The sequence below is a fragment of the Plectropomus leopardus genome, chromosome 15 (assembly GCF_026936395.1).
Source record: "Plectropomus leopardus strain MGB_pleo_1.0 chromosome 15, ASM2693639v1, whole genome shotgun sequence".
Classification (NCBI taxonomy): Eukaryota; Metazoa; Chordata; class Actinopteri; order Perciformes; family Serranidae; genus Plectropomus; species Plectropomus leopardus.
In genome coordinates, this window is record NC_142190.1 from 13,328,795 (window position 1) to 13,352,806 (window position 24,012).

The following is a 24,012-nucleotide window of genomic DNA, read 5'->3' on the forward strand; positions in this document are numbered from 1 at the left end:
TCACCCTTTAAATGCTTTTTTTTTACTGTTTTAACATATCAGTGCAGATGAGGAACTTGGATGGGACAATGTTAGTTTGGATGCCAAACTGTGAACAAGTAAAAGATGTCGCTGCTTGTGTGGATGTCAGCTCCCCCACAGGAATTTTTTAGAGCATTATGGGATGCCAAAAGTCTCCACTGAAGCCAGAGCTAAATTTATTATGGGGTTCTTTAGGACATAGTGACTCACAAGCAATCGCAACCTGAAGATTGTTATAGACACTGAAACACTAAGATCATTGAGGGATAAGATCATTCTTGCCCTGCATGCCCTTTTGCCCCTGCCCTCTGCCTCCCCTACACACGCACATGCTGCAACATCACCAACCTCTACCTATCCGTCTCTCACTATCAGCTGCTCCCTGCTGCCGTTGTTTTGAGAGGTCAGAGCTGTTTGTTTGCTCGGAGGCCCGTCGTCTGATAGTGTGTGTCGGACTACGCCTGGCCCTCCCGCCCCATCTTAACCTGAGCTGTTATCAGCGGACTCTCCGGCAACTCCAACCTTGTCTTTTAAAAGGAACACTTCCCCTGGAAATTATGGACAGATAGACGGTGTCTCTATCTGTCATGGTGGAGACCTCGGGACAGACAGGATGACACTCAAGCAGATTCCACGCGCTACAGGTTCAAATCCATCCTATGACCTCTGATTTAAATCTCAGGGTTCCCTCATTACCTATAGTTACAGCTCAACTTTGTTTTATTCACTATTACTAAAAAAACAGATTTTTTCTTTTAAGGAGCAGATTTACATTCCCACACATCTTATAGTTGTCATGTTTCCTAAAGGATACAATGTAGTTTCAAAAAATAAATAAATAATTCCTTAAACGTGTGTAGGATTTAGGCAAACATATTGGCAAAGTGGGATGTAATATGAGTATGTTTTTACTTAGTGTATAATAACCTAAAGAGTCTTTGTGTTTTTATTAACTTAGTCGTTTATATAGGGAGTGGGTCCTCATCCACTGAGTCCACCAGTTGCATGTTTCCCCAGTAGCCCAGACTGGACAAACCAAACACTTGCTCTAAACAGGCTTTCACATTAGCCACCATAGATTTCAGCCCCCTCAGGGCAAACCAAACAGCATTCAGTGTTTTTACCAGGTTAAATGTTTATTTTGGAGAGGGGAGAAAGCTCTGTTGAAATTCAGCTCCATTTAAAAACTAGACCATGAACAATGAAGGGATACTAACCGGGAGCTCACACTTGGCACATGGTAGAAGTTTCAGCTGGTTGCAGTCTGCCACTACATACTAAATCCTACACACTGCTCCCTTAAAAGAAAACTAAGAAACAGATCCAGAGAAAACATGAATTAACCACACAATATGGGACTGATCCACTGTAATTAATTTTCCTCCACTGTAATTAAACAACTCATGCTGGCATCTCTGTGAGGGTGTGCTTAGCTTACCTTGCGCAGCATCTGGATTATCACAATATCACAAAATCACTTAGAAATTGCAGGATCATGAAAATCACATGAAAATCCATCATATCAGGCCTTAAATAATGTATTTGTGCCAACACCACCAGTGGTTTGCACCAGTCAGCATGCTATGAGGAGCCACTGGCAGCTATGGGCGTGGTTTCATTGTGTACAACAATACGTGGAGATGACTGTTCGTTCAAAACAACAACGACTCTTGAAGAGGTTAGGGTAAATGCCGCAATCGCATTAGTTATATCAGAACTAGAAAGTATTTCTTATTGAAAGGGCATGAAAGAATGTCAATGATGGCTTTTTGTGATGGAAAAGATGTTTTTGCTCTCTTCTTCACTGGCTCATTATGATACTGATGGACAGATGATTCATCCAATCACCTGCCAAGTTTTTTTTTTAAAGCGCTTTTACCAAACCGTTTCTAAAGACGACTTCTGTGTATCAAACCTACGATAATTTTATATAAAAGAAACAATAAAAACTTATGCGCTCATTTAGTCAATGTATCCAAGCAATAAAAAATAACACAAATCCCGTTTGGGTTTTCAGAAACATCCCTCACCTCAGCACAGAGTCATCTGGCTGGAAGTGCAACCGTCCGTGTGACCACAAGAGAAAGAAAAAGAAACTGATAAAATTACTCCCCCAACACTGGATCAAACCCAGCAGGGAGGGAAGTGCCAACCACCTGATTAAGCAACGTGGAGGAAATGAGGGAAGCAAAGGGGTCCATTTTCTTCAGGAGTGGGAAGGAAAAACCCAGAAGAAAGAATGGGAGGGGATGAAAGAGGGGGGCTGTAGGTGGGATAAGCTGTGTACATATGTGTGTGTGTGTGTGTGTGTTTGGGGGGGTGTTGGAGGGTGTGCGGGGTTAAAGTCACAGATTTTAAATCAGTTCTTTGGCCTTTAACGGGCGCAACAGAAGCCCAGTATGAGAAAGCAGAACAAAGAGGGCAGCAGTGGCCTTGACCAATTAACATTCCTGCAGCCTTTATGAGCCGCCTGGACCCGCCCCTTCACTCACACCTCGTAAAAGTCACAAACATCAATTCTTGCAAACCATAACTGTCATTATAATCCCATTAAAAACAACCCACTGAGCAATTTACAGTGAACACCAGGGCCAAGTGTGCCAGCAGAAGGGAGGGATCGACTCCCCTGGAACGCAAACCGGACTAAACTAATGGGAAAGTTTATTGCGAGTAATTTGAGAAACATGACATGATAGAGACTCCATAAGTTCATCGTGCAAACTGAACAACAGAAAAAAGAGGTTAAATCTCTTCTTCCCCATCCTTTTTTAAATTTATTGGATCTTGGCAAACATCTAGGTGACCAAATAGTACAGATGGTGTCATTCAAAGACACGTTTTTTTCTGCCACTAGAGGGCAGAAAAACACCAAATGACACCACAGCAAATGCTTAGCCACCACGTCTACTGTTGTTATGCCTGATTTGGTCTCCTTTTTGGTCTCCACCAACTCCTCAATATCTGGCTCTTTAGCTGCCAAATGCTGCACTTTTTTCCACCAGCTAGTTGATAACTAAAGCATTCTGTGTTGTAATGTGTAGAAAAGGTTTGTTTAATATAGTAGTTCTGATCCACTGTGACCCTACATGGCCTCAACCTCTGTAAAACATATCTCCTCATTTTGAGGAGTGTGGCTCCCTCTAGCTTTTGTGCCAGGTTTTACATTAATATTTAAAGTGAACTGAAGTTATATGGGGAGTTTTTTGTGCAGTTTGCCCTTTGTGTGTTATACATTTGTTAACTGATTTTTATATGTATGCTTCTTTACATTCTCCTTACAGTGTGCCATATGAATATACAAAGAAATAACACCATACTGTAGTCATCTAACTGATTTAATTGGCCATGACTCAATAATTAATAAAAGTAAACTTAGCAAATATTACATTAGCAGACATGAAATAAAAATATAAAAATACTTAAAGTAAATGTGCATATTTACAGCAAATAAAAATAGAACTCTCAGTGGTTGCACAACAAAATTTAAGTTTTCTTGCTGAAGAAGAAGAATCCATCAATGCGGCAGGTTGGCAAATAATAAACTAAAAATTAAACATGGTACACGGAAATTACATCTTAAACTATGAAATACACTGATAAACTGAATTCCAGGTTGGGGGAATTCATGGTTAATAAATGCTCATGAAGAACAACCTATACACCAGTGAAAAGTTGCTGCTGCATATGACCAGTGGTAACTTTGTTGACGTTTTTCAGTCTTTCAGTGATGTGTTTTTTAATCAATCAGTCCGTGTGGAAGTAGCAGGTGAAGCAGATTGTGTCTTACAAACGTGACAGCCGTGGTGCTGGTGATGAGTGAGGCGAGGGCAGTCATGTGTTCTTGGCGCTGACTAGAACGACTTGAATGTCTCTTCTCTTCAGCTCTCTGGACATTTGACACCAGCTGCAGGACGTACAGAAGGTTGCAAACGCACAGTCCCTACACATGGTGTCCTGCAGGTAAAACACAGTGATAATAAAGTCAACAACAGGTGAATTATCAGATCTACAGGCTGGATCTTGCACAGCCTTGGTATGTGTAAAGGAGGAAATTTGTAATGAACCATTGATTTTAATTATTAATTAATTAAATAATTTACGTTCTAGCCCTAAGAGTACTATGACTGTCCTCCCAGGAAAAATGACACATCAGTCTGACCGTGACTGAGTAGTTCATTTAACCATGATAATAGAGAGGTTATCTTATATTTCTTAAACCCAACTATGATCTTTTCCCAACTTTAACCAATTAAAGAATTCATTGCATTTGTTCAAAATCTTTCTGCCATCTTGACCACGATTCAAATGCTTTAATAAATACTAACTCTCACATCTGATATAATATTAATGACTGCAAATGATTTATTTTGGTTCAGTGAGGGTTTTTTTAGTTTGTTGAGTGAATTATCTCCGTTGGTCTTCATAAAATTACACTTTTAGTAAATAAAGGTCAAGAATAACAGATTAGGATTTTAAAGCAACCAAGAGAAACTTTTTTTTTTGTTTTTTTTGCCAGCTGACATCATCAACAAGAATTGTGGCCTTACTTTGATGCCATAACGCTGCCGCATGGAGACCCGCATGGACATGGTGATGGGAGGGATGCAGCCGCCAAAGATCTCCAGCAGGGGGAGACAAAGACACTGGCCGTACTTCTTGGTAGTTATACAGGCAAAGCAGGGACAGCACCAGAAAGCAAAACAACCTTAACCAGGAAAAAATAAAGTAAAACACACCGAAGAGCAACAGATAATCTGTTTCTGATTAACGACACACCTACAAACACTCTGAGACAAAGACACACCTACAAACACTCTGAGACAAAGACACACGACACACTCTTACACAAGATGATTTAAGATGCAAATAAAAATGGGGAAATAAGTAAATAAATCACAAGTTCCTTCTCATTCACAGTCTTAGGTGCAGTATGAAACTTTTCTCTTACATCAGATTTGTTGGTATTATTGAAAAACTGATGTAATTTCATATAATATGGATTGAAGTTTTTATCAATATCATTTTGTTCAATATTTTACAGCTGTGTTGGTGTTCTATGAACAAATGAGATTAGTAATTTTGGTAAGTTTATTGGGAGTTACAGACTGAATCAGTAAGGAAACAACTAAATGACATTGTGCTGTAATCCTCTAAATTTCTATGAAGCTGGTATTGACAAAATATGTTTTTAGCGTATTGGAAAACTGCAGCGAATTGAGGAACAAAGACTTGCTATTTAAGTGAGCAAACAAGGTTCCTTTGTCCCAGAGGCAGAACATGACTTTCCGTGCACAGAGATAAAATTCAAGTCTGAACTGATTAAACTAGCTTATAACTTCAGTCTTAAAAAGTAACACGATAAATATGTGATGTCAGATTTTAAAAGGCTTGATTTTATAAACATATTTATAAGTTTATCATTCAGCATTTGCAGTGGTGTGAATGTGAATCGTGCACTGAAGCTCACACACTTACACTCTGGCACATCGTCACAGCAATCACATATCCCAGATCCCCACTCATCAGATTCTCGGATCATCACAGGCTGAGGCTGCCTGATGACCATCTTGGAAGACATGATTTCGTCTAGAGAAAGAAGTTAGGATGTACAGTCCACGTTACACATTTTTACCAATGTCACTTGTATAAGATACGAGTATATACAATGTGCCAAAAAAAACTCTGGCAGCTGGTGAAACCCTTGCTACAACATTGAAACAAAATAAACAATCGAAAGGAATATTTAATATCATACTTGACTTCCTTGAAATGTGTCAGCATGAGAAATAAGATGTTAACCTGAGATATTTTTTGTGTTTTTGTCATGCTAATATGTTAATGTCATGCATTTGGTAAAAAAAAAATGGTCAAGCATGTGGGGCAACTTTGCAAGCTTTCAAGCTACATTGTGAGGAGCATGTAGATTGAAACATTATGTGTATGCGTATGAATGGAGGCAGTTGTGGGTGGTTTTGGGTAAAATGTATGTAAAGGTGGATGGATGAACACAAAGACACGGCACCAAATTTGGGTCAGGAGCTAATAATGAAGAATATGGTAGAAACCAATAAACACATACATTACATACAATTTCAAGCCCAAATCTACTTCTTTTGTTGTTGTTTGTTTGTTTGCTTTGTTGTTGTTTTGTTTTTTGCTTTTGTTTTTTGTTCTCTGAAATTTGTACATGCTGTTCCTGTGATCTTAAAGGATCCAGGAATATTGATGAGAATTTGGGGGCTGTATAGGATCAGGGAAATGGAGTGCTGAACTCCAGATTTAGGTTTGATGGGGTTAGGTTTGTTTTAGGTCACACTCTCTTTCTCCTCTTTTTTACTGTTTTCTGCCTCGTTTTTAAGGATATATCTAACAACAATTTAAGTGTAACAGCAAAAGTACAAAGTTTGATGGAAAGTATTATGCAGGTTTACATATATGTTTGTATAACTCAGTTTGTTATGCCCATACAAAAATCTCAAAAATCACTAAATAAGTGATGTTAAAAAATATTCATGGGATCATAATCTAGTGAGCGGACTTTTTTTTTTCTTCTCTAAGCACCTTGCATGGTACGATGGTTTGCTAACTTTAACCCAGTAGCTATTTACATAAGTAAACAGCCATGGTGACAAAGGTCCCCTCACCTTAATGAAGAAGTCATTTTAACCAAATCTATGATTGTTCCCTGACTCTAACCAAGTCCTTTTGTGCCTAATCTAAACCTTAAACATTGCACCGTCGGATCAAACAAACACTTTAACTTTTGGTTTTGGAAGGCACTGACTAATAATGCTGTCCAGCCAACAGTTCAGAAAAGACTGTATGTCTCTTTCAAAGTTTTTCAGATTATGACAAACAAAACCCTTTCACTCATTTAAGAAAATCTACTTGAGTTGCTGTGGTCATTTGAAAAATAAAACGCCTCAGAGTTAACCGTTGTTTGTACTTTAAGAAAGAGCCAAAGAAATAACAAAAATGGCCCAGATCAAACATCTTCTCTTCTCTCTGCATACACTTCATGAGTCTTAAGCTCAACATTTAGAAACATTTCTTAAGTATAACTCTAATTTTAGGTCCTCAAATCATCAGTTATTCGAGTTATCATGTTCATCAAATTTATGAAATAAATAGGCTTTAATGATATACATTTAACTGAACACAATGCATGGTTTATGGTGATACAAATTTAATTAAATATTTTTTAAAACTAATAAATATCATAGCAAATTGCTTTTAAGTAGAGTTTGTGAAGTGTTTTCCAAACATTAAAAAAACAATAAATCATTACATGAGAGAAAAATAAAATGACATAAATACTAAATATAGACAGGTAAAGAATAACAAGAGCAAATCTTTAATTTAATTTAATTTGAATAATGTCTCACCTGTGTATTTGTGTGATAAGAGAGCTCTGAGTCGGACGTCTGTTCACAGCAGATGTCTGCACTGAGAAACTGTCATTTCTCAGTCTGTTCAGAATACCTGCACACAACAGAACAAACTGGATAAACCAGTCCATCCTGCACTCCTTGAGCATCACCTTGCTATTATTTATTGTAACGAGCAGAGAATTAAAACGAGGGTGAGGCCATGACATGACCAATGCCACACACAGGTCATGATATTAATCACCTGAAACACAAAGCTCTGGATGTAAACTTTGTGTTTATTTCTTTAAATGGATGACAACAGTCAACATCAATATGGTTTCAGTAGTTACAAATCATGGTTCGTAGAACTGTGATTGACATATCAGCATTGTATGGCAGCTTTTACCATGAGCCATGAGAAAAACACTTTCATGTTTCACAGTGTTCAGTCATCACTGCAAAATTTTCACAACAGAAAGAATAACAATAACAATGAAATAAGCTTATAAACAGCATCCAAGTCCAAGTGTCTCAAAGGCCCCATTTACCTCTGGTATTATCATGGGATGGGTTTTGTAATAATATCAAATATTGATAAGCATCTTTGTTGCAAGACCTGTTTGGATTTTGTAAACGGTTATGTAGGGCTGGAAAACTTTGTAAAAGACACTTGCGAGCAATTGCTTCTACTTGTAGCTTTTGACTGGCAGCTAAGAAGAAGCCAAAGAAGCAGTGAGAGATGACCTCTTAGCATGCTAGGTGGATTTTTTGTCTTGATAATGTGACCACAGTACATGGATTATATCATCTTGGCTGATATCCAATCACAATGCAAGACAGACGTCCAGATGTGGTTTAGCCAATCTAATGGTATTCTGATCACAGTGTGCTTGCATTTCTACCAGACGTACAGATGCAATATATAGATACAAATGAAATATTAAAATCAGGTGTAAAACATGGGGTCAAAGTGTTTTACTATTTCTTGCATAGTCATCCATCCTCTCTCACTATATGATTGTTAGTACAAAATGGCAGCTCAAGAAATTTGTCCCAAGGAACTGGCATGGATATTATATGGGATCTTTTTTTGGTGATGGAGGAAAAGGTTTTTTCCTTTCTTTCCTTTATATTTGGTCACAAGAATTGACAGGTTATGAAACAGTGGTATTGTGTCTCTTTGTCATCATTATGCATCTTTTTGTGGTTTTGGCTTCCTGTTGTTGTACTGCTTTTTATGTATCCCATTTCTGCTTTTGCTTTGTTTGTCAAAGCACTTTGTAAGCTTTGTTTTTAAGGGTACTATTATGTATTTATTTATTTTAAATTAAAGTTCAGACAACTAAAACTGCTTGGTTACTGGCCATGGCCTTGGGAAAGACAGTCATTATTTGCATGACAACAAGAGGTTTCTAGGTCAAAAAAGTATGACCAAATAAGCAGTGGCTTGGTTTTTCTGGTAGGAAGGGTTTCTAAAACTCTGAGCTCTTTGGTGAAAAATGTTCATGAAATGTTGGATTGAGGAAGCACCTACATTTCTCTTTTGTCGTGTACAGTGAGCAATAATAGCTGGGATCAAACCTGTGAAATTCAGGCCTCACAACCAACAAGTCATCCTTTTTGCTCACAAAGTATTTGAATGTAGAAGTTATGTAACAGGTGGTTTTGGGACAAAAAGGCCACCTGTCTGTAGTCTTTTAGAAAATCTGGGCAGAAATCGTGACCAAATAAAGCTCCCCCAACCTTTAACAATCACTGTTGACAAACCTTTTTAATGAGACACAACAGCAACTGCAAGCCACAAACCACAGTAAAGGCTGTGAATGAAGGAGAACAAAATCTCTGAGAAGATACTGGCTGTAAATAAAGCAACATAAAGATTTCAAAAATAACGGAAGCAAATTTCAATGAAATGAGAAGAAAAAGGGGGGTTTATAAAAACAGAAACTAATTTCCTTAGTAACCGAGCAGCTGCCCTGCCCCGCATTCCTGCTTACAAAGAGAGCTGAATGCCACAGTGATGACCTGCTGTACATCATCATATCAAACACAGTGACAGCTTTAGTAACTGTTACTAACTTGAGCATTTCCTGGAAATACTGTGTCATTCAGTGAAGCATTATGACGGTATGGGCACGTCACTGAAGCTAGCAGATTTATCATCTGTGTGTCTTCAGCTGTCACAGGTTTCTTGCTGATGTATGAATGAGCCACTATTTATATTCAGGTGCACAGGTGTACCTCCTCCACCACAAACACCTCCTCCTCATATGCTGTAGCCTTTATATCATCCACGTCACCAAGATATGTATGCATGTTACAGCTATCTGTGAATTTATATAATAAGTATTACAATAATTATTTAAAAAACTGAAACTACTTTTTAATAATCCCATTTTCAGTATGTTCACTTCTTAACCATTCCACAGCTGTCCTAATCACTAATTGATCTTGCTTACTGTAAATCATGTTTGTCACCTTAGTCTTGCAGGAGGACATAAAACTTTGGGTGTGTGGAGACATAACACCCCACCCCCCACCCCCACCCCTAATGGTGTGTTCTTTTTCAAAAAAAATGTTTTGTTTTGGGATTTTTTTTTTTCAAAAAAAGATATCCCTGCATGTAAAAAAAAAAGTTTGCCAATTGAAAATTTTCTACCATAAACACAACTTGCCTCTATTTGAATGCTAACACGTGATTCAGCAGACTTGTCTCTCCTGAAAGCTCATCTTCAACGGTCTCTCTTACTCATTCATATCTATAAAAGCATCAATGAAGAGTGATTTTATCAGAAACAGTATTAAAACTCTTTGCTTTCCTCTGAACATTTAAAAACCTTTTGAAGGGCTGAAAGTTCTTGAAAGAAAGAGGCTGAAGTAGCTCAGGGAGAAATTATTTTCCAACTTCAGCTTGCCCATAGGCAAAAAATAAGTAGCTGACAGAAGTTTAATTTCCCCTGCTGACATGTTTTAAAGTATGTTTAAAAATGCTGTTTACAGTAACATGGTTTTCCTAAAGAAAAAAAACTCAGTAAAGGGTCTGGAAGCAAATCTACTCTTTCTCCCTTGTTGTCAAATTCTGGCATCTGCCCCAACCACCACAGCTGCTTGTGCTTAGTTCTGCTTTCTAACACTGGTATAGCACAAAAACAAAGTTTGGACAAGGCTCTGGCTATGGGGACTATAGCGCACTAATTTTAGTAATTGTAAAACACAGAATAAATCTGCTATGAAGTCCACATTCTCACATGTTATCACATAATTATCTATTAGAGGTCCAATCAAAGTTTGCATAAAGATATATTTTTTAAGTCCACTCTATGCAGGAGGTTTCAGGTTTCTTCCTCGAGTATATTTGAACCCAAGTTTTTGAGGAAGCACTCAGACATTTCCTCCTTCAGTAAAGGAATGCAACAACACAGCTCTGGTGACAAACTTCCCCTACATACAAGTTAGTATACTATAGTCAAGGTCTGATATTTTAGGGGATATAAACATAAAAAACCTTTTTTTTTTTAATGTGGAGAGGATCTTTTAGATTGCAGAAAATGTGTAGGAAATGTTGCAATAGTGACATTGCTCAGGACAAGGATTGCATTGCATGTTTCACCTAAGGGTGACCTAGATATGCAGACCCAAATTCAATGTAACAAAGCAACATTTCACCCTGTGCAACTGTGTAGCTTGTTTTTTGTCAATAAGAGTGTGTATTCAGCAGCCTTCCCAATACTTTTGACCCAGATATGAGGCAGCACAAACTGAGTGAACTGCTGTAAGACCCAGCTCTCACTCTCCCTCTGGGAACATATATCCAGAGAGTTCTATGAATGGAGGGGGGAAAGCTCAACATGTGAACAGCAGATTTTGAAGGCCAACAACCACATGATTATGGAAATCTTTACATATTTGAAATAGTCGCAAGTAGTTAAAATTGAAACCTCGTGTTTTTGACTTGCATCTTAATACTCAGTCATGCACGTGCAACAGCTGCAAACATGTGAACAGAGCCAGTACAAAGCAGTGGATGAAAGTTAATAAAACATTGGAGTTGTATTTTGGAAAAAGAAACCCCTTACTTCCAAGGATGACATACCAGTTACACACACTGAGTCAACAAAGGAATTGATCAATATCTGATATGCTGAAAATAAACCAAATGCCCAAATGTGTAACTTCAAATTAGATATATGTTCATGTTCTTTCCTGTGTTACATCTGGCCTACATGACTGCAAAAACTTGAAACTTGAAAACCACCTTTTCAGGAGTGCACATTCCTGAGTAAATTGCCATAGGGCTACCTATAGGTGAGTTTCAATTCACAAAAATGGCACCCAAGAGTAAAAAGAAAGGGTTTAGAGCTTGAAGTCCTGCAGTTGAAAATCAGAAAATGAAACATAACAAATGTAGCAGGGTTAGTAGTCATAGTTGGAGACCCAAAACAATTTGAAAATGTTTTTAACTGCGAGCACTGTTTAAGTAGACAGAGAGAATCATTTAACAGGGAGTGAGATTCCAAGTAAAAAAACTTCTTGCTAAAAAAGAAAGTGGTACATGACTAAAGTGGGAGAATACGTATCTGTACATGACTTGAATAACAGACCTGGACCACTCATGGAAAACTGGTGTATTTGCCAGATGTTTTCAGATCACGTGTAGTTAAAAGAGAATCTGTTTGTTCAGGGGTTATTGTATGAAGTCCAATGTGTATATATTCCTGAACCCTGCTACTTTGTGCAAGAACTGGTTGTTAAATATGTGGTCATTTAACACACACACACACACACGCAGGCACACACACACACACACACACACGCGCGCACGTGCACACACACACACACACACACACAATAAACCTAGGTGTTCTGCGTTGTCTACAGCAGATAGACCTTCTGAACTGAAGACCATGGACCAAATGCCTGATCAAAGCAAACAGACAGCAGAGCGGCAGCCCTGCAGACTGAGGTTACAGTCCGTCCACAGTCAACACAATCCAGACCTTTTGTACAAAATCTAATACAGAGGTGGATAAGTTGAACAACAAGCCAAATGAGTGCAGAGAAAAAAAAATGATTACAAGATTAATTTTACCGAAATTACGTATTTAGCAGCTAGAGCAACTCTGTCACCTGAATATTCTGCTTATGAATTAATAGAATAATAAATACCTAGTTATGCTAACCAGAGCATAATTTTCATTTCTTATGTTTCAGTTTCGGCAAATCATAGGGCTTGGTTAAAGTAAAAAAAAAAAGGTCTTAACTGAATTCCGAAAATTTCAACTCTGATTTAAATCAAAAGGAGGTAAAGATTTACATTTCCAGTATGGTGGCTTAAATCTGCATATATTGGGGTTTTTTTGGCCACTTGGGGGCAGTACAGCATGTAATTTTTTTTTTTTTTTTGCAGTTCACCAACACTTTGGCTTCATTTAAGACATAACCCATACAAGCAATTTAGAGAGAAGATGTGCCACATTATGTATCTTACGGGCATTTATGATACATATCATTGTCCTTTGGTCATGTCTCGCTTGAACTGTTGGCTAGTCTTTCTAGTCATACTGCTTTGTTTCATTAGTTTTCAAAAATGAGCCCACAAATATGGACAACATGAGCATTAAGTACAGATAGAAGGCTCCATCCATGTCCAAATTCATATGTAATGTTAAGCATAAATGAGCCTTTATGCACTTATCTCACACCTATCAGAGGGGAAGTGTAGTTGCAACAGCTGCTCTGTAGACTGTCCACATCTGTTACATCTTCAAGCATTCTCATTTTGGATTTAGGCTTAACGAGGTTTACCCACAGACAAATTGTTGCCTAAAAGTTGTTGTGTCTACAGTGGTATCAAGTAGAGCAACGTTATTCATTTAGAGTTTCATTCTGTGCCATGAATGTAATGCAAATGTTTAAGTCTCTAATGAAATTTCTCTTTTTGGCTCTGCTTTGGTCTACACCAACTTCTGACTATTTACCTGCTGAATGTTTTACTACGTTCACCAGTTAGTTGCTAGCCACACTGACTGAGTTGCAGGTGGTTTACAGTTGATTTATCAGAGCTTTTCTACTTAAATTGACCTCCTATTGGGCGGCAAAAGGCCATTCTCAGGCTGGAAGAGAAAAGATTCTACTACTTACATGTGAACAGATACATCTTCATGAAAACTGAGCAAACTCCATCTGCAGATGAATACGGTGATAAGTGATTTAAAGCACATAAAAAGCAAGTACGATGAGTTGGGGTTACTTTTTTCAGATTTTTTTCTGTTGTTTTGGTGCTTCAATGTAAAATGCAAAATGTTTGTGACATATGCAGAAAAACAAGCATATACACACAGAATTATGTATGTCACATTTTCTCTTCTTTTAATACATTTTACCAGCAATGTCGACAACATTAAGAGTTGCACTTTGTACTATGTATAGGGACATAGAGAAAGGGGGTGGGAGTTAGCGAAAGAGAGAGAGAGTGAAAAGAGAGAGGGGTCGGATAGTGGGAGCAGTGGTGACTCAGCTGGCGAGAAGTGAAGAGAAGAGAAGAGAAGAGAAGAGAAGAGAAGAGAAGAGAAGAGAAGAGAAGAGAAGAGAAGAGAGAAAAATAAGGATTGCCCACTGAAATCTGGTACTACCTAAATCTCCAGTTTTGTGACAATTTACTGTGAATATCTTTATATGTATACTGACACCCTGGAGCTGTTTTCATGATTGCTTCATGCTTTTGATAAATGTTTACACATGTGCCTAGATAAGATTGAGATGAAGAAACACCCCTGAAACTGCCAGGTGGTGTGAATCAAACTCAAGCCTTTTTGTTGTTGTTGTTGTTGTTGTTGTTGTTGTTGTTGTTGTTGTTGTATCACCCATGAAATGACAATGATTGATGTCCTGTGCATCAGTTTTCTAAATGTCTGGTGATAGATTGGGTATTTTTGGAAACACAACAAGAATTTAAATAATTTATTTTCTTCTTCCAGCAACTCTGTGCCAGCTGGCACACCCGGCACTTCCTCAGCCTGGACTGATTTACAAGGTGTCCTCACTCAGGAAAGAACACATTGCACTCCTCTCCAAACTTCTGTGACAACAACTTCAGCAGCCGGTATTTTTTTATAGCCTGCGTTGGTTCATTTGAACATTTAAACATTGCTAAACAGAGGAGAGGATCATCTCTCAAGTACCTGGTGCTTTGACTTTTACATTGTATTGTAATAGTGTAACAGTCTTTAACGGGACCTCTGCCTCTCTCTAGTGGAGATTTAGTGATTGGGATTGTTCCAACCGCAGCCACTTTAACCCTTTGACACCTGGATAGACATCATTTTTTTTTGTGCTGCGTTCAGATGCCTTTTGCAAGCTGTTTACCCTTTGAAACCTCAGCAGAACTGTTTTTATTAAATTTGAAAACATGGAGAGGAAAAGCAGCAGCTTGGCAATAAATGTCCAACAAATTCAAAGAAATGAGTAAAAGGTGACAAGAAAAATAACTAAAAAAAACTGTTTTTGGTTTTGTTTTTAATGGGGTTGTTTTAAAACAAAAAAATAGGAAAAATGCCCACAAAACTATATTAATAATTATTCTAAGTATATTTTTAAGATTATGTTAAATAAAAACAACACGTATACATATATTTTCCATTTTCAGCACTTTTGAAGACATTTTGTTGTTGTTTTTTTTACCCTTATTGTTATTTTCTTATTTTCATGTAATTTCTTGTAACTTTTTACTAATTTCTTGCTAATTGTCAGGCCATGTCTTGTTAAGTAGCTAATTTCCGTCTCCCTTTGTTTTTGCAGGAAATCAAACCAATTTGCTTGAGTTTCACCAATAATTTGGTCCAGTAATTGGTCCAGTTGCACCAATAGCACAGAGAATTATCACCAACTGCAGTTTCCAGCAACTCAACACAGTGTTTTAGGGTTGATTGGGTTAATTTTCAGACACAGTTAGCAACTAGCTGCTGGACATAGTGAAACATTTATCAGCTAAGTAGTATGATTGATATTTTTTTCATGCGTTGAAGATCAAAGCTGAGCTTCTGAACGTTTTAGGCTTGACCCCTTAAAATAAAGAAATGTGACCCTTTTGGGGGAGTTATTTTATTTAGTATCATGTCACATCTCTTTAATGTATTTTACAGGTGCTTTGGTGCCTCAAATCAGAAGACATCAGGGGATTGGAGGGCAGCAGTAAGGCAGAGACTTTGCCTCCTGGCCTGGGAAGGATGTCAGCCATGTCTGGGCCGCTATTCTTAGACCCCCTGGAGAAGCTGGACGGCCAGACAGAGTCTATCCTCACTGCAGCCCGGCTTGTCCGCGGAGGATGGGCAGAGGGAAAGAAGTGGCAATTTTCCAATTCTGAGTGCTTAGCAAGTCAACACTCTGTGTCCAGGTCAGATGGTACTCAGGGTCCAAAATATGCTGAGATCTGCCTGACGGGCCCCAGAGGCAGGCAGGTTCTCATTGTGAGCAGCAGGAAGACAGCTGAGGACAAAGAGACTGGCTCTGAAAAAAAGGCAGATGAAGCACAACAGACTGAGCATGCATCCTCAGAGAACAGACAAGCAGACAGCACGACAGGTCTCTGCATCCGTGTCCGGGCAACTGGATGTCGCACCACATACAGACAGTCCAGAGGGGTTAAGGCCCCAGTATTACCAGTAATTGCTGAGATATAAGTTAGCTGCCATTTATTCCAGAAAGAACAATGCATTGAAGGCAAAATAAAATACTTCATTACACTATTCTTGGCTATGATAAACGTATAAAAGCCAATGTAGACTTTAACCAAACTTTGTTTTAAACAGAGGACTCTGATGGCATGAAATCTCTTGCTGTGACTGTGTTTTTTTTTCATTTTCTGTTTTTTTTTTCATTCAAATTTTCATTAAATGCAAATGTGTGCAAAATGTAACCGTGTATTGTTGCTGTTTTTCTCTTATGGGTACAGTAGAATCAATATGGAAACTATACTTTCTGCCAATGTAATAACTAATGCTATGGAGTGTTAGTAAAGAATACCCATCAACTGTGAAAATAATAGATGTAGCTACCATGACTTAAGAGCTGGGCATTTCAGCCATCACCATTTTGGTTTTACACATAAAGGTGTGTGATGAGTAGGTGGAGCTGTTTCATACACAGTGGTGATGATGCATCCCAGACAGCCTATCACTCAAAACCACCCTACCCTTAAGTAAGGGTAGGGTAAATTAGTAAAATTATTAATAAAATTAATAAAATATAATTAATAAAATTTACCTCCCATACTGTTGTGCCTAACAGATAACTTGATGGAGTAATAAAAGACATAAAGAAGGTGAAAACTAACTGCATTTCACACAAGGCATTATTGATGACCTGAAAAAAGTGGGAAAAGGCACAACTACGGGCTTTGGAAGCTGAGATTTGCATGTCAAGAGAAGAACTCAATGGGTTTTATAACAAAACTAGATTTAGAACCAGTTGAGAAGGAATAACAAAGACCTACATGTTTTTTTTCTGAAACACTCAGTAAATTCTGCTCTCAAGCAATTTGCTGTATTTTTTTTTTATATTATTGGTGCAGATTAGTCCAATATGTTAAGTATGGCTACCTTGTCAAAGAGGACATTTCTAAGACTTAATGTATCTAATTGTGGTTGATATTATCCTGCCCCAGTATCAGCCCTTACTTAAAACTCACTGTGAAACTTTGCCTTGGAAAATCTAAATTCCAGTTGCCATAAATCATTTCATGTGATTCTGAGAGGAATCAGACCTGGGACAGGCCTTAGAAAATAACTTTATAGTAATGGCCAATCTTCCCACTGATGGTCTGGTTTACTCATGTTGGTTGTATACAGGTAGCAGTATTAAGTTTATGACTGTTTCAGTTTAAAACTCCTTGTAGTTGCTTTAACCAAGAGGGATCACAGGCAGAGGTTCATTCTGTAAAGCAAACGTAATGCAAAGACATCCTGACAAATGACAAGTGGAGGTGGACCAAGAGCAGGTCAGGTTGTAGAACTGGCAGGGAAGGGGTTATCAGAGGGCAGGTAGGCATGGTTGGGTCTGAAATGACGAGACAGCTAGTGAAATAAAAAAAACAGGCGGAACAATGTTTGAATACCGATCAGAGAGGGTTCAGGAAAATCTGTGCAATGACATTTAAACCTTGATTTCTGTAAAAGGTTAACTACAGCGCAACATTCAAAAACACGAGGCCAATCTTGGTCCAGAGTTCATACTTTTCTGTTTTGCATCGCATCATTACAGTACGTGTTCAGCAGTGAACAATGGCTGGCTTAGTTAGAGTACATGTCTGCACTTCTTTTTGTGATATCCCTGAAGAAAAAAAACTGCTTGTTTGACCAGCTCAAGATATGTTTTAACATCATTTTTGATGGTGTAGTTGGTCATACCAGCTTGTGATGGTCACTCTAGCTGGTTTATCCATTAAAGTTCCTGTAAATTTAGTATGAATCAATGTCTTCAAGTATGGAGAAATTTCATGTGGGAGAAGTGTCATGAGGGAGAAGCATGAAAAGCAAAGGACATAAATCAGTTAAGTCTACTGTCATGGGATATCCATGAAAATAAATGTGCTTAACTTGACGCTTGTCACACCAGCATGTCTGGCTGCTGGCCCACCCAGCTAAACCATCAAAGACCAGCAAGAACTGGGTCAGGACAATCTAAGGCTGTCTTCCACCAGCTGAAACCATCTTCAAACCAGCTACCACCATAAGCTGTTTTTTTAGCTGTTTTTTTTTCAGTAGGGATGTATAAAATCATTTAACTTAGGCCAACATAGTTTCTGTAGCTTGAGTTTTTTCTGTGCCCACTGAAGCAAGGTCCAGCTATACAAGTAATTTCCTGTAGACTGATTAGTGCTGTATTTTGGAAGGAACCCATAACTGTGTATTAAGTGTAGGCCTATATCTGATGGTCCTTTGCGTGTACAGGTAGCTCTCCTGGATGTGAATGAAACTGCAGGGAAGAGTTTGAAGGCAACCCTTGACAAACATTATGGACAACACAGAACCCTGTTCCTTTACTGTGATGTTGAGTCAGAGGAGCAAATCAAAGGTAACATACGTGCGCGCGCACACACACACACAGACTTTAATGAGAAAGCTGGAGTCTCATTTACCAACGAGATCACCAGTGACAAAGTTGTATTAGGTCCAGTGCTAATGGCCAATGTTTTCAAGACAACTACAGTATGGCTAAGGTTATGGAAATTTGGTTAAGACGACTAAACTAAAGTTGAGGTTGAGGATTTGAAACACTTGGTTAGGAAGGTTTGGTAGAATTACAAGGATGAATGTCAATTGCTGATCTGTTAGAGAGCATAATCTGCAGTCATCACGTGTGCTATGCCATCATTCAGCATGTGTTATGCTATCACTGGTGCTATCATTGGTGTGTATTGCTGTGTATCAACCCCTCGAGGACAGACACTATGCATCTTTCTGACACCATATGGTAAATTCAAATACTTTGCACTAAAATATTAAGATATGGACCTAAATTAAATAGCTTATACCTATTTTTTTTTTTATCACACTTGTCATTACATTTAAAGGTAGCATATTTTGGCATTTTTAATACATTGTATCTCATCAATTTAATTGTATAAGTAGGCCTTTTATTAGCTGACTGATCACATTTGGTTTCATTTTACGCTTTGTACTGTTTGTCGTGCTAATTGATAGATTCTGAAGACGATCACCAGGATAGGATAACATACATTCATTATTTTGAATAAACCACATGCTCTCCACCAATAACACTAATGCGAACAATACAGTCTGCTGTCTTGATAAAACAGTAACTTTTTTTGATAACAACATTAGTATAGCTAACAAACATTACTAAACTCACAAGGTTAGTACAAGTTTATTGGTCTTATATTCTACCTCATCTTATAAAGTGCACGTTACTTCCTATATCATTCACAGAACATTGGCACTGAAAATACATTTTCAGAATCAGACATAGATTTATTGCCAAGTAGGTTTGCAAATCATTATTTTGTCTTGGTAATTATTGCACATAGCAATGAACAGTGCAAAAGTCAGGGCTTCTGGAGTTTAGAAGTTAACAACTAACTTTTATCAACTGCTTTAAAGATTCCCTTCAGAAAACTGTAGAAACTTTTGGGGGAGTAGACACCCTGTGCAACAATGCTGGTATCTTGAATGAGGGAGAATGGGAGAAAACTTGCTCCATAAACCTTGTAAGTATTTATTACCTTAACTGGCATAGCGCCTCAGTCTTCACCCAGTGTGCACTTCAGTAACAGTTCTGTGATGTAGGTGGCGGCTGTCAGAGTAACTTACGTCTGCAGCACATGAACAAGTTGACTGGAGGTTGGGAAGGGGTCATCATCAATACTGCATCCATGGCAGGTATTGACATGAAATTCAGAGCCCCCACTCTCTTGTTTATGGTTATGTAAAGATATAGAAATATAATGAATAAAAATATATAAAAACTCTTGTGAAATGTTGCGTTTTTTGTAATTTTGCAGTGTTTTCTAAAGTCTCATTGTGTTTTATGAAAAATTGTTTTGGGTTAAAAAAAATGTTGTGTTTTCTGAAATTTTGTTATGTTTTGACCCTCAAGGCCACTGTCATAAAGGCAACTGTGGTAGAGTAATAAATCGAAGTCACAAATAAATTTAGAATAATTTGAATTCAAAGCTGTAAAGTTTTTTTTCTGGTGAGATCTTTTATGTTTGTTTCACATCATGTGTGATGTGCACAGACTTATAAAAGAATTATATTATATATAATTTATATTATATCTGAAGCATTGTAGTTTCCTCTCATAATTGTTTTCCTTTTGCAAAAACAAATGTGAAAGATTTCATCTCACAGGCAGAGCACACAGATTGGAGATTTAACAAATACCATCAGGTCTTGACATTATTAGTCTATATTTAAAGGGAATAAGTGCATGAAAATAAGAAATGATGTAACCCCCATCCTATAGGTCTTGGTCCTTTTCCAAGCTGTCCTGTGTATACAGCCAGTAAGTATGGAGTGGTTGGCTTCACTCGAGCCATGGTGGTAAGGAGTTTTGTTTTTTTTTTAACTATAAAATTGATGAAGAAAATCACAGTCTGAATTTCTTTTCCTTGTATTGATCATATTAGGAACTGTGCTTGTGAGCAGTTGAAGCCCAATTATGTGTGTGTGTGTGTGTGTGTGTGTGTGTGTGTGTGTGTATACGTCTCTTTCACTTGGCTGCCTCCACTGCTACGGTATATGTGTCATCGCTTTTTGTCCAGGTCTTGTCCAAACAGAGCTGGCTTCAAAAATTTGCAAAAGATTGGGACAATTTTCCCACCTGGTTGAAGAAACCCAAAAATTGATGGACAAAGGGATGATGAAGTAAGCTGAAATTTTCATGAAATCAAACCCAATTTTTGACAATGTTTATGGCTTTAGTGCTAGTAGCAGAGTCTGTCATTCTCTTGCTGAGGTCAGATTAACTTAAGTAAAAGTGATCCACAGGAAAGATATGTTCTCATCTGTAACCACCTGGCTTCACTGTCATTACAGTCTTTGAATTCATTAACTTAAAATAGTCCATTGTAAAATCTCAAATTAGTTAGTAACTTAAAAAAAAAATATAACATTCCGCATGCCTTTCACATTAATGTCATGCAGATTAGGACAGAGGAACCAGCAACACTCATATTTTGTTACTGGTCATGATGGTTGGAGTAGTATCGACAGTCTGCTAGCTATTTGCCACTATGTCATGGATGACATAAGGAAGTGCTGCAAATTCAACAAAAAGTGATTATTCAGCCAAGATTTCATGGCATGACTGACATTGTTGCAAGGCAAAACATATGAAGCTCAATGTACTTAATGGTAAAAGTTTTTTAAACTAACAAACACAAAACCACCAAGAAAGCCTGTCAAGGGTCCAGGTTAAAAAAACATCAAACATTTCCTTTAAAAGCTGGAGCCAGACTCAGCTGGCAAAACACAGGGGACCTTTACTGTGAAGAAGCTACAAGAAACACAGTATATTCTTCCCAAGGTTAATGCTTACAGAGATGGTTGATTAAAAATGCATCCATATTTTGGCTGCACTGTAAACAGATGCTCCAGTTGCTCTTCTAATGTATTTCTGACAAAGTAGTTGCTCAACAAGTGTTTGCTGTTGAAGTAAACCACATTTGCTGTCATGGCTGTAACCACTGGTGTTGCCAAATCAACATCTGAATTCTGGCGAGTTACAATTTAAACTCAGTTAAAAGATCAGTTCAAAATTCTTCAAGTCTAACTTAAGGAAAATGGCATACCCGCAAAATTGTATCCCCAATTCTGTTTTTCTTTGACAGAGATGCTTATTTTAGATGATTTTAACATACATGTTTCCTGTTTCTCTTGTTCCTATTTTACCCTGAGAAAGACTTATTTTGACCACATCATTACAAATAACAAATTTAGATGTGAAAGTCACAGACGCTCTTTGAAAAAAGTAAATAAAAAGATCAAATATATTACAAATATTAGCAGACTTATGTATAATGTTGTTTACATGCTTATTTTCTAAATTGTACCTTTTGTTTCAGAGCATCCGAGGTAGCCAAGTGCCTCCTTGAGTTAGTGACCAACGAAACAAACAATGGAGAGGCTTTCATGGTGAAATTCAACCTAAAGAAATATGTGACTTTTCCTGAATTATACTAGTAGCAACTGACAGTGACAGACCACAATGTCAATGTCATCTGACTGAATCCTCTCATGTTTTTCAGAGCTTTAATGTGCTAGACAGAAAAGATAAATTACCAAGTTACATTTGCAACATATTCCATATTTGTGGGTGAGGCAGCCCAGATCATCAGAACCTGTAAAACAGATAAAACATTGATTATTTTCATTATGAAAAATTTAAATCTATGAAACACTTGACTACACTGGTAATGTGGCTTTAATAGCTAATGACAATTAGCCCGATCTGATTCAATAGCTAATGTCAATAAACCAATTTTCTCCAAAGATCTCATGTCTTTGTTTTCAGTCATTTGCAGCTCCTCAGAAACCCCCAAAATTTAAAGATTTACCTGCTAAGGTTCTGTCATTTGATCCATCATCATGTTGTGTGACCTTTATTGGCACAAAACTTAATAATGTGATTTCAAAAGAGACAATGTCACACATTACTGCCGGTGGTTACCAGTCCATATGTCCAACCACGACTACTAACATCCTGTTAATGTGTGTTTGATTTCTGTTGGTACACAGATCCAAGAAACAGAAAACAAATAGTGTTTACAAAAAATAAAAAATATAATAGTTTAGCACATTTAAAAACATAAGCTTAAGAACGTAACGTTTTATGTCTCATTATGTGGTTTATCTTGTGTAAAATCCTACAGCTGTCTTTTAACTGTGGTGTAGCTGTTGTTTACAGTCCTGAAGAGCATTTTACTCAATAACTGTACTTAATAAGGTACTTATACTTCACTTACGTGTTTCCATTTCATGCTTTGTTAGATTTGTCCTGAATTATATTTCAGCTGCCGCTATTTTACTCTCTACTTTTTGCTAAACTATTTAACAGCTATAGTTTAGCTCCTTTTTACTTGAACATGTGTCCCTTGAGGAGAAACGTAAAGCCTGCACACTTAATCCATGTTAATAATGTCAATATTTTGGTCCAACTTAGATTTTCATCATTTTTGCCTCATGAAGTAGAATCTAAACGTTGTCTTCATTAAACTTGTGTGGCAGGCCTTTCTTTTTTTCTCAGTGTGTGTTGTTTTTGGTTTTCCATGCACCTACCTGATGTGTGTATAACAATTTTCCTTTAACTCTTAACCTTCATATGAGCAGTTTATGATGCATTATTAAAGTACACAACAGTATATGAAGCATTTACAATTAGCACTGCCTAGACTGACGACCCTTTTAAAGTATCACTTAAGTATTCATACATCAGACAGAAATTATCCAGCAATATAGCATTGACAGGAGTCATTCAGCAGAAAAAGTACTTTAACCTTTGCTTCTTTTTGTCTCCAGTACTTTTATACATTCATATGAGTAAAATTTTGATTGCAGGACATTTACATGTAATGGAGTATTTTTGTAGTCTGGTACTGCTACTTAAACTTAAGTTAATGATTTGAGTACTTATTTAAACACTGGTTGTTGACTCCAGTGTTTTGAGAGCAGCTACAACATATATAGTGAGTTATTTTACCTGTTTACTGATTTGTTACACACTGAAGACAGAAACATTTAAGCAAACCACAGCATTATGTATGAATGTATTTATTATCTACTGACTAGAATTACATGACATTATGGAACTTGAATTACCACCTCCTGGTTGTACCAGTCCACTAATATGTGGCAAAGGAGGAGAAACTCACAAAAATGGAGACTAATTGACCTCGTAAACTCCCAAACTTTAGTGGATCATAACATATAGGGCATTAATCTGCAGATGCTTTAGTTAAAATGAGACCAAACTTTTCAAACTATCAAAAATGTGGCTTGCAGCATTTGGTAAGGCTTGTTGTTTTTTAGCTAGGCAGATTTCCGGAAAACGTTCTACTATTGCTATTTCTGGTTGAACAGAGTGAGGAGTGAGCAGTCAGTTCTCT

The 24,012-nt window shown here is 37.5% G+C and overlaps 2 protein-coding genes and 1 long non-coding RNA gene across 3 annotated transcripts; 2 read left to right on the top strand and 1 right to left on the bottom strand.

The window, feature by feature from the left end:
• Window positions 1-3,338: 3,338 nt before the first annotated feature.
• LOC121952806 (cornifelin homolog B-like) lies at window positions 3,339-7,532 on the bottom strand. Its single transcript, XM_042499644.2, has 4 exons — window positions 7,407-7,532; window positions 5,497-5,607; window positions 4,569-4,726; window positions 3,339-3,975 (listed from the first exon to the last, which is right to left on the bottom strand). The coding sequence occupies exons 2-4, from the start codon at window positions 5,597-5,599 to the stop codon at window positions 3,853-3,855; spliced, it is 384 nt and encodes a 127-aa protein (XP_042355578.1). The 5' UTR covers window positions 5,600-5,607; window positions 7,407-7,532; the 3' UTR covers window positions 3,339-3,852.
• Window positions 7,533-13,885: 6,353 nt separating this feature from the next.
• LOC121953060 (uncharacterized) lies at window positions 13,886-16,305 on the top strand. Its single transcript, XR_006106476.2, has 3 exons — window positions 13,886-14,016; window positions 14,369-14,493; window positions 15,533-16,305. It is a non-coding gene; the product is annotated as an uncharacterized LOC121953060 (long non-coding RNA).
• A 1,565-nt stretch (window positions 16,306-17,870) lies between these two features.
• On the top strand, window positions 17,871-22,090 carry LOC121952738 (15-hydroxyprostaglandin dehydrogenase [NAD(+)]-like). The gene is made up of 8 exons (XM_042499557.2): window positions 17,871-17,885; window positions 18,003-18,056; window positions 18,338-18,461; window positions 19,508-19,618; window positions 19,694-19,786; window positions 20,373-20,450; window positions 20,620-20,773; window positions 21,973-22,090. Exons 1-8 carry the CDS (start codon window positions 17,871-17,873, stop codon window positions 22,088-22,090), a joined length of 747 nt encoding a protein of 248 aa, XP_042355491.2.
• The last annotated feature ends 1,922 nt before the right edge of the window (window positions 22,091-24,012 follow it).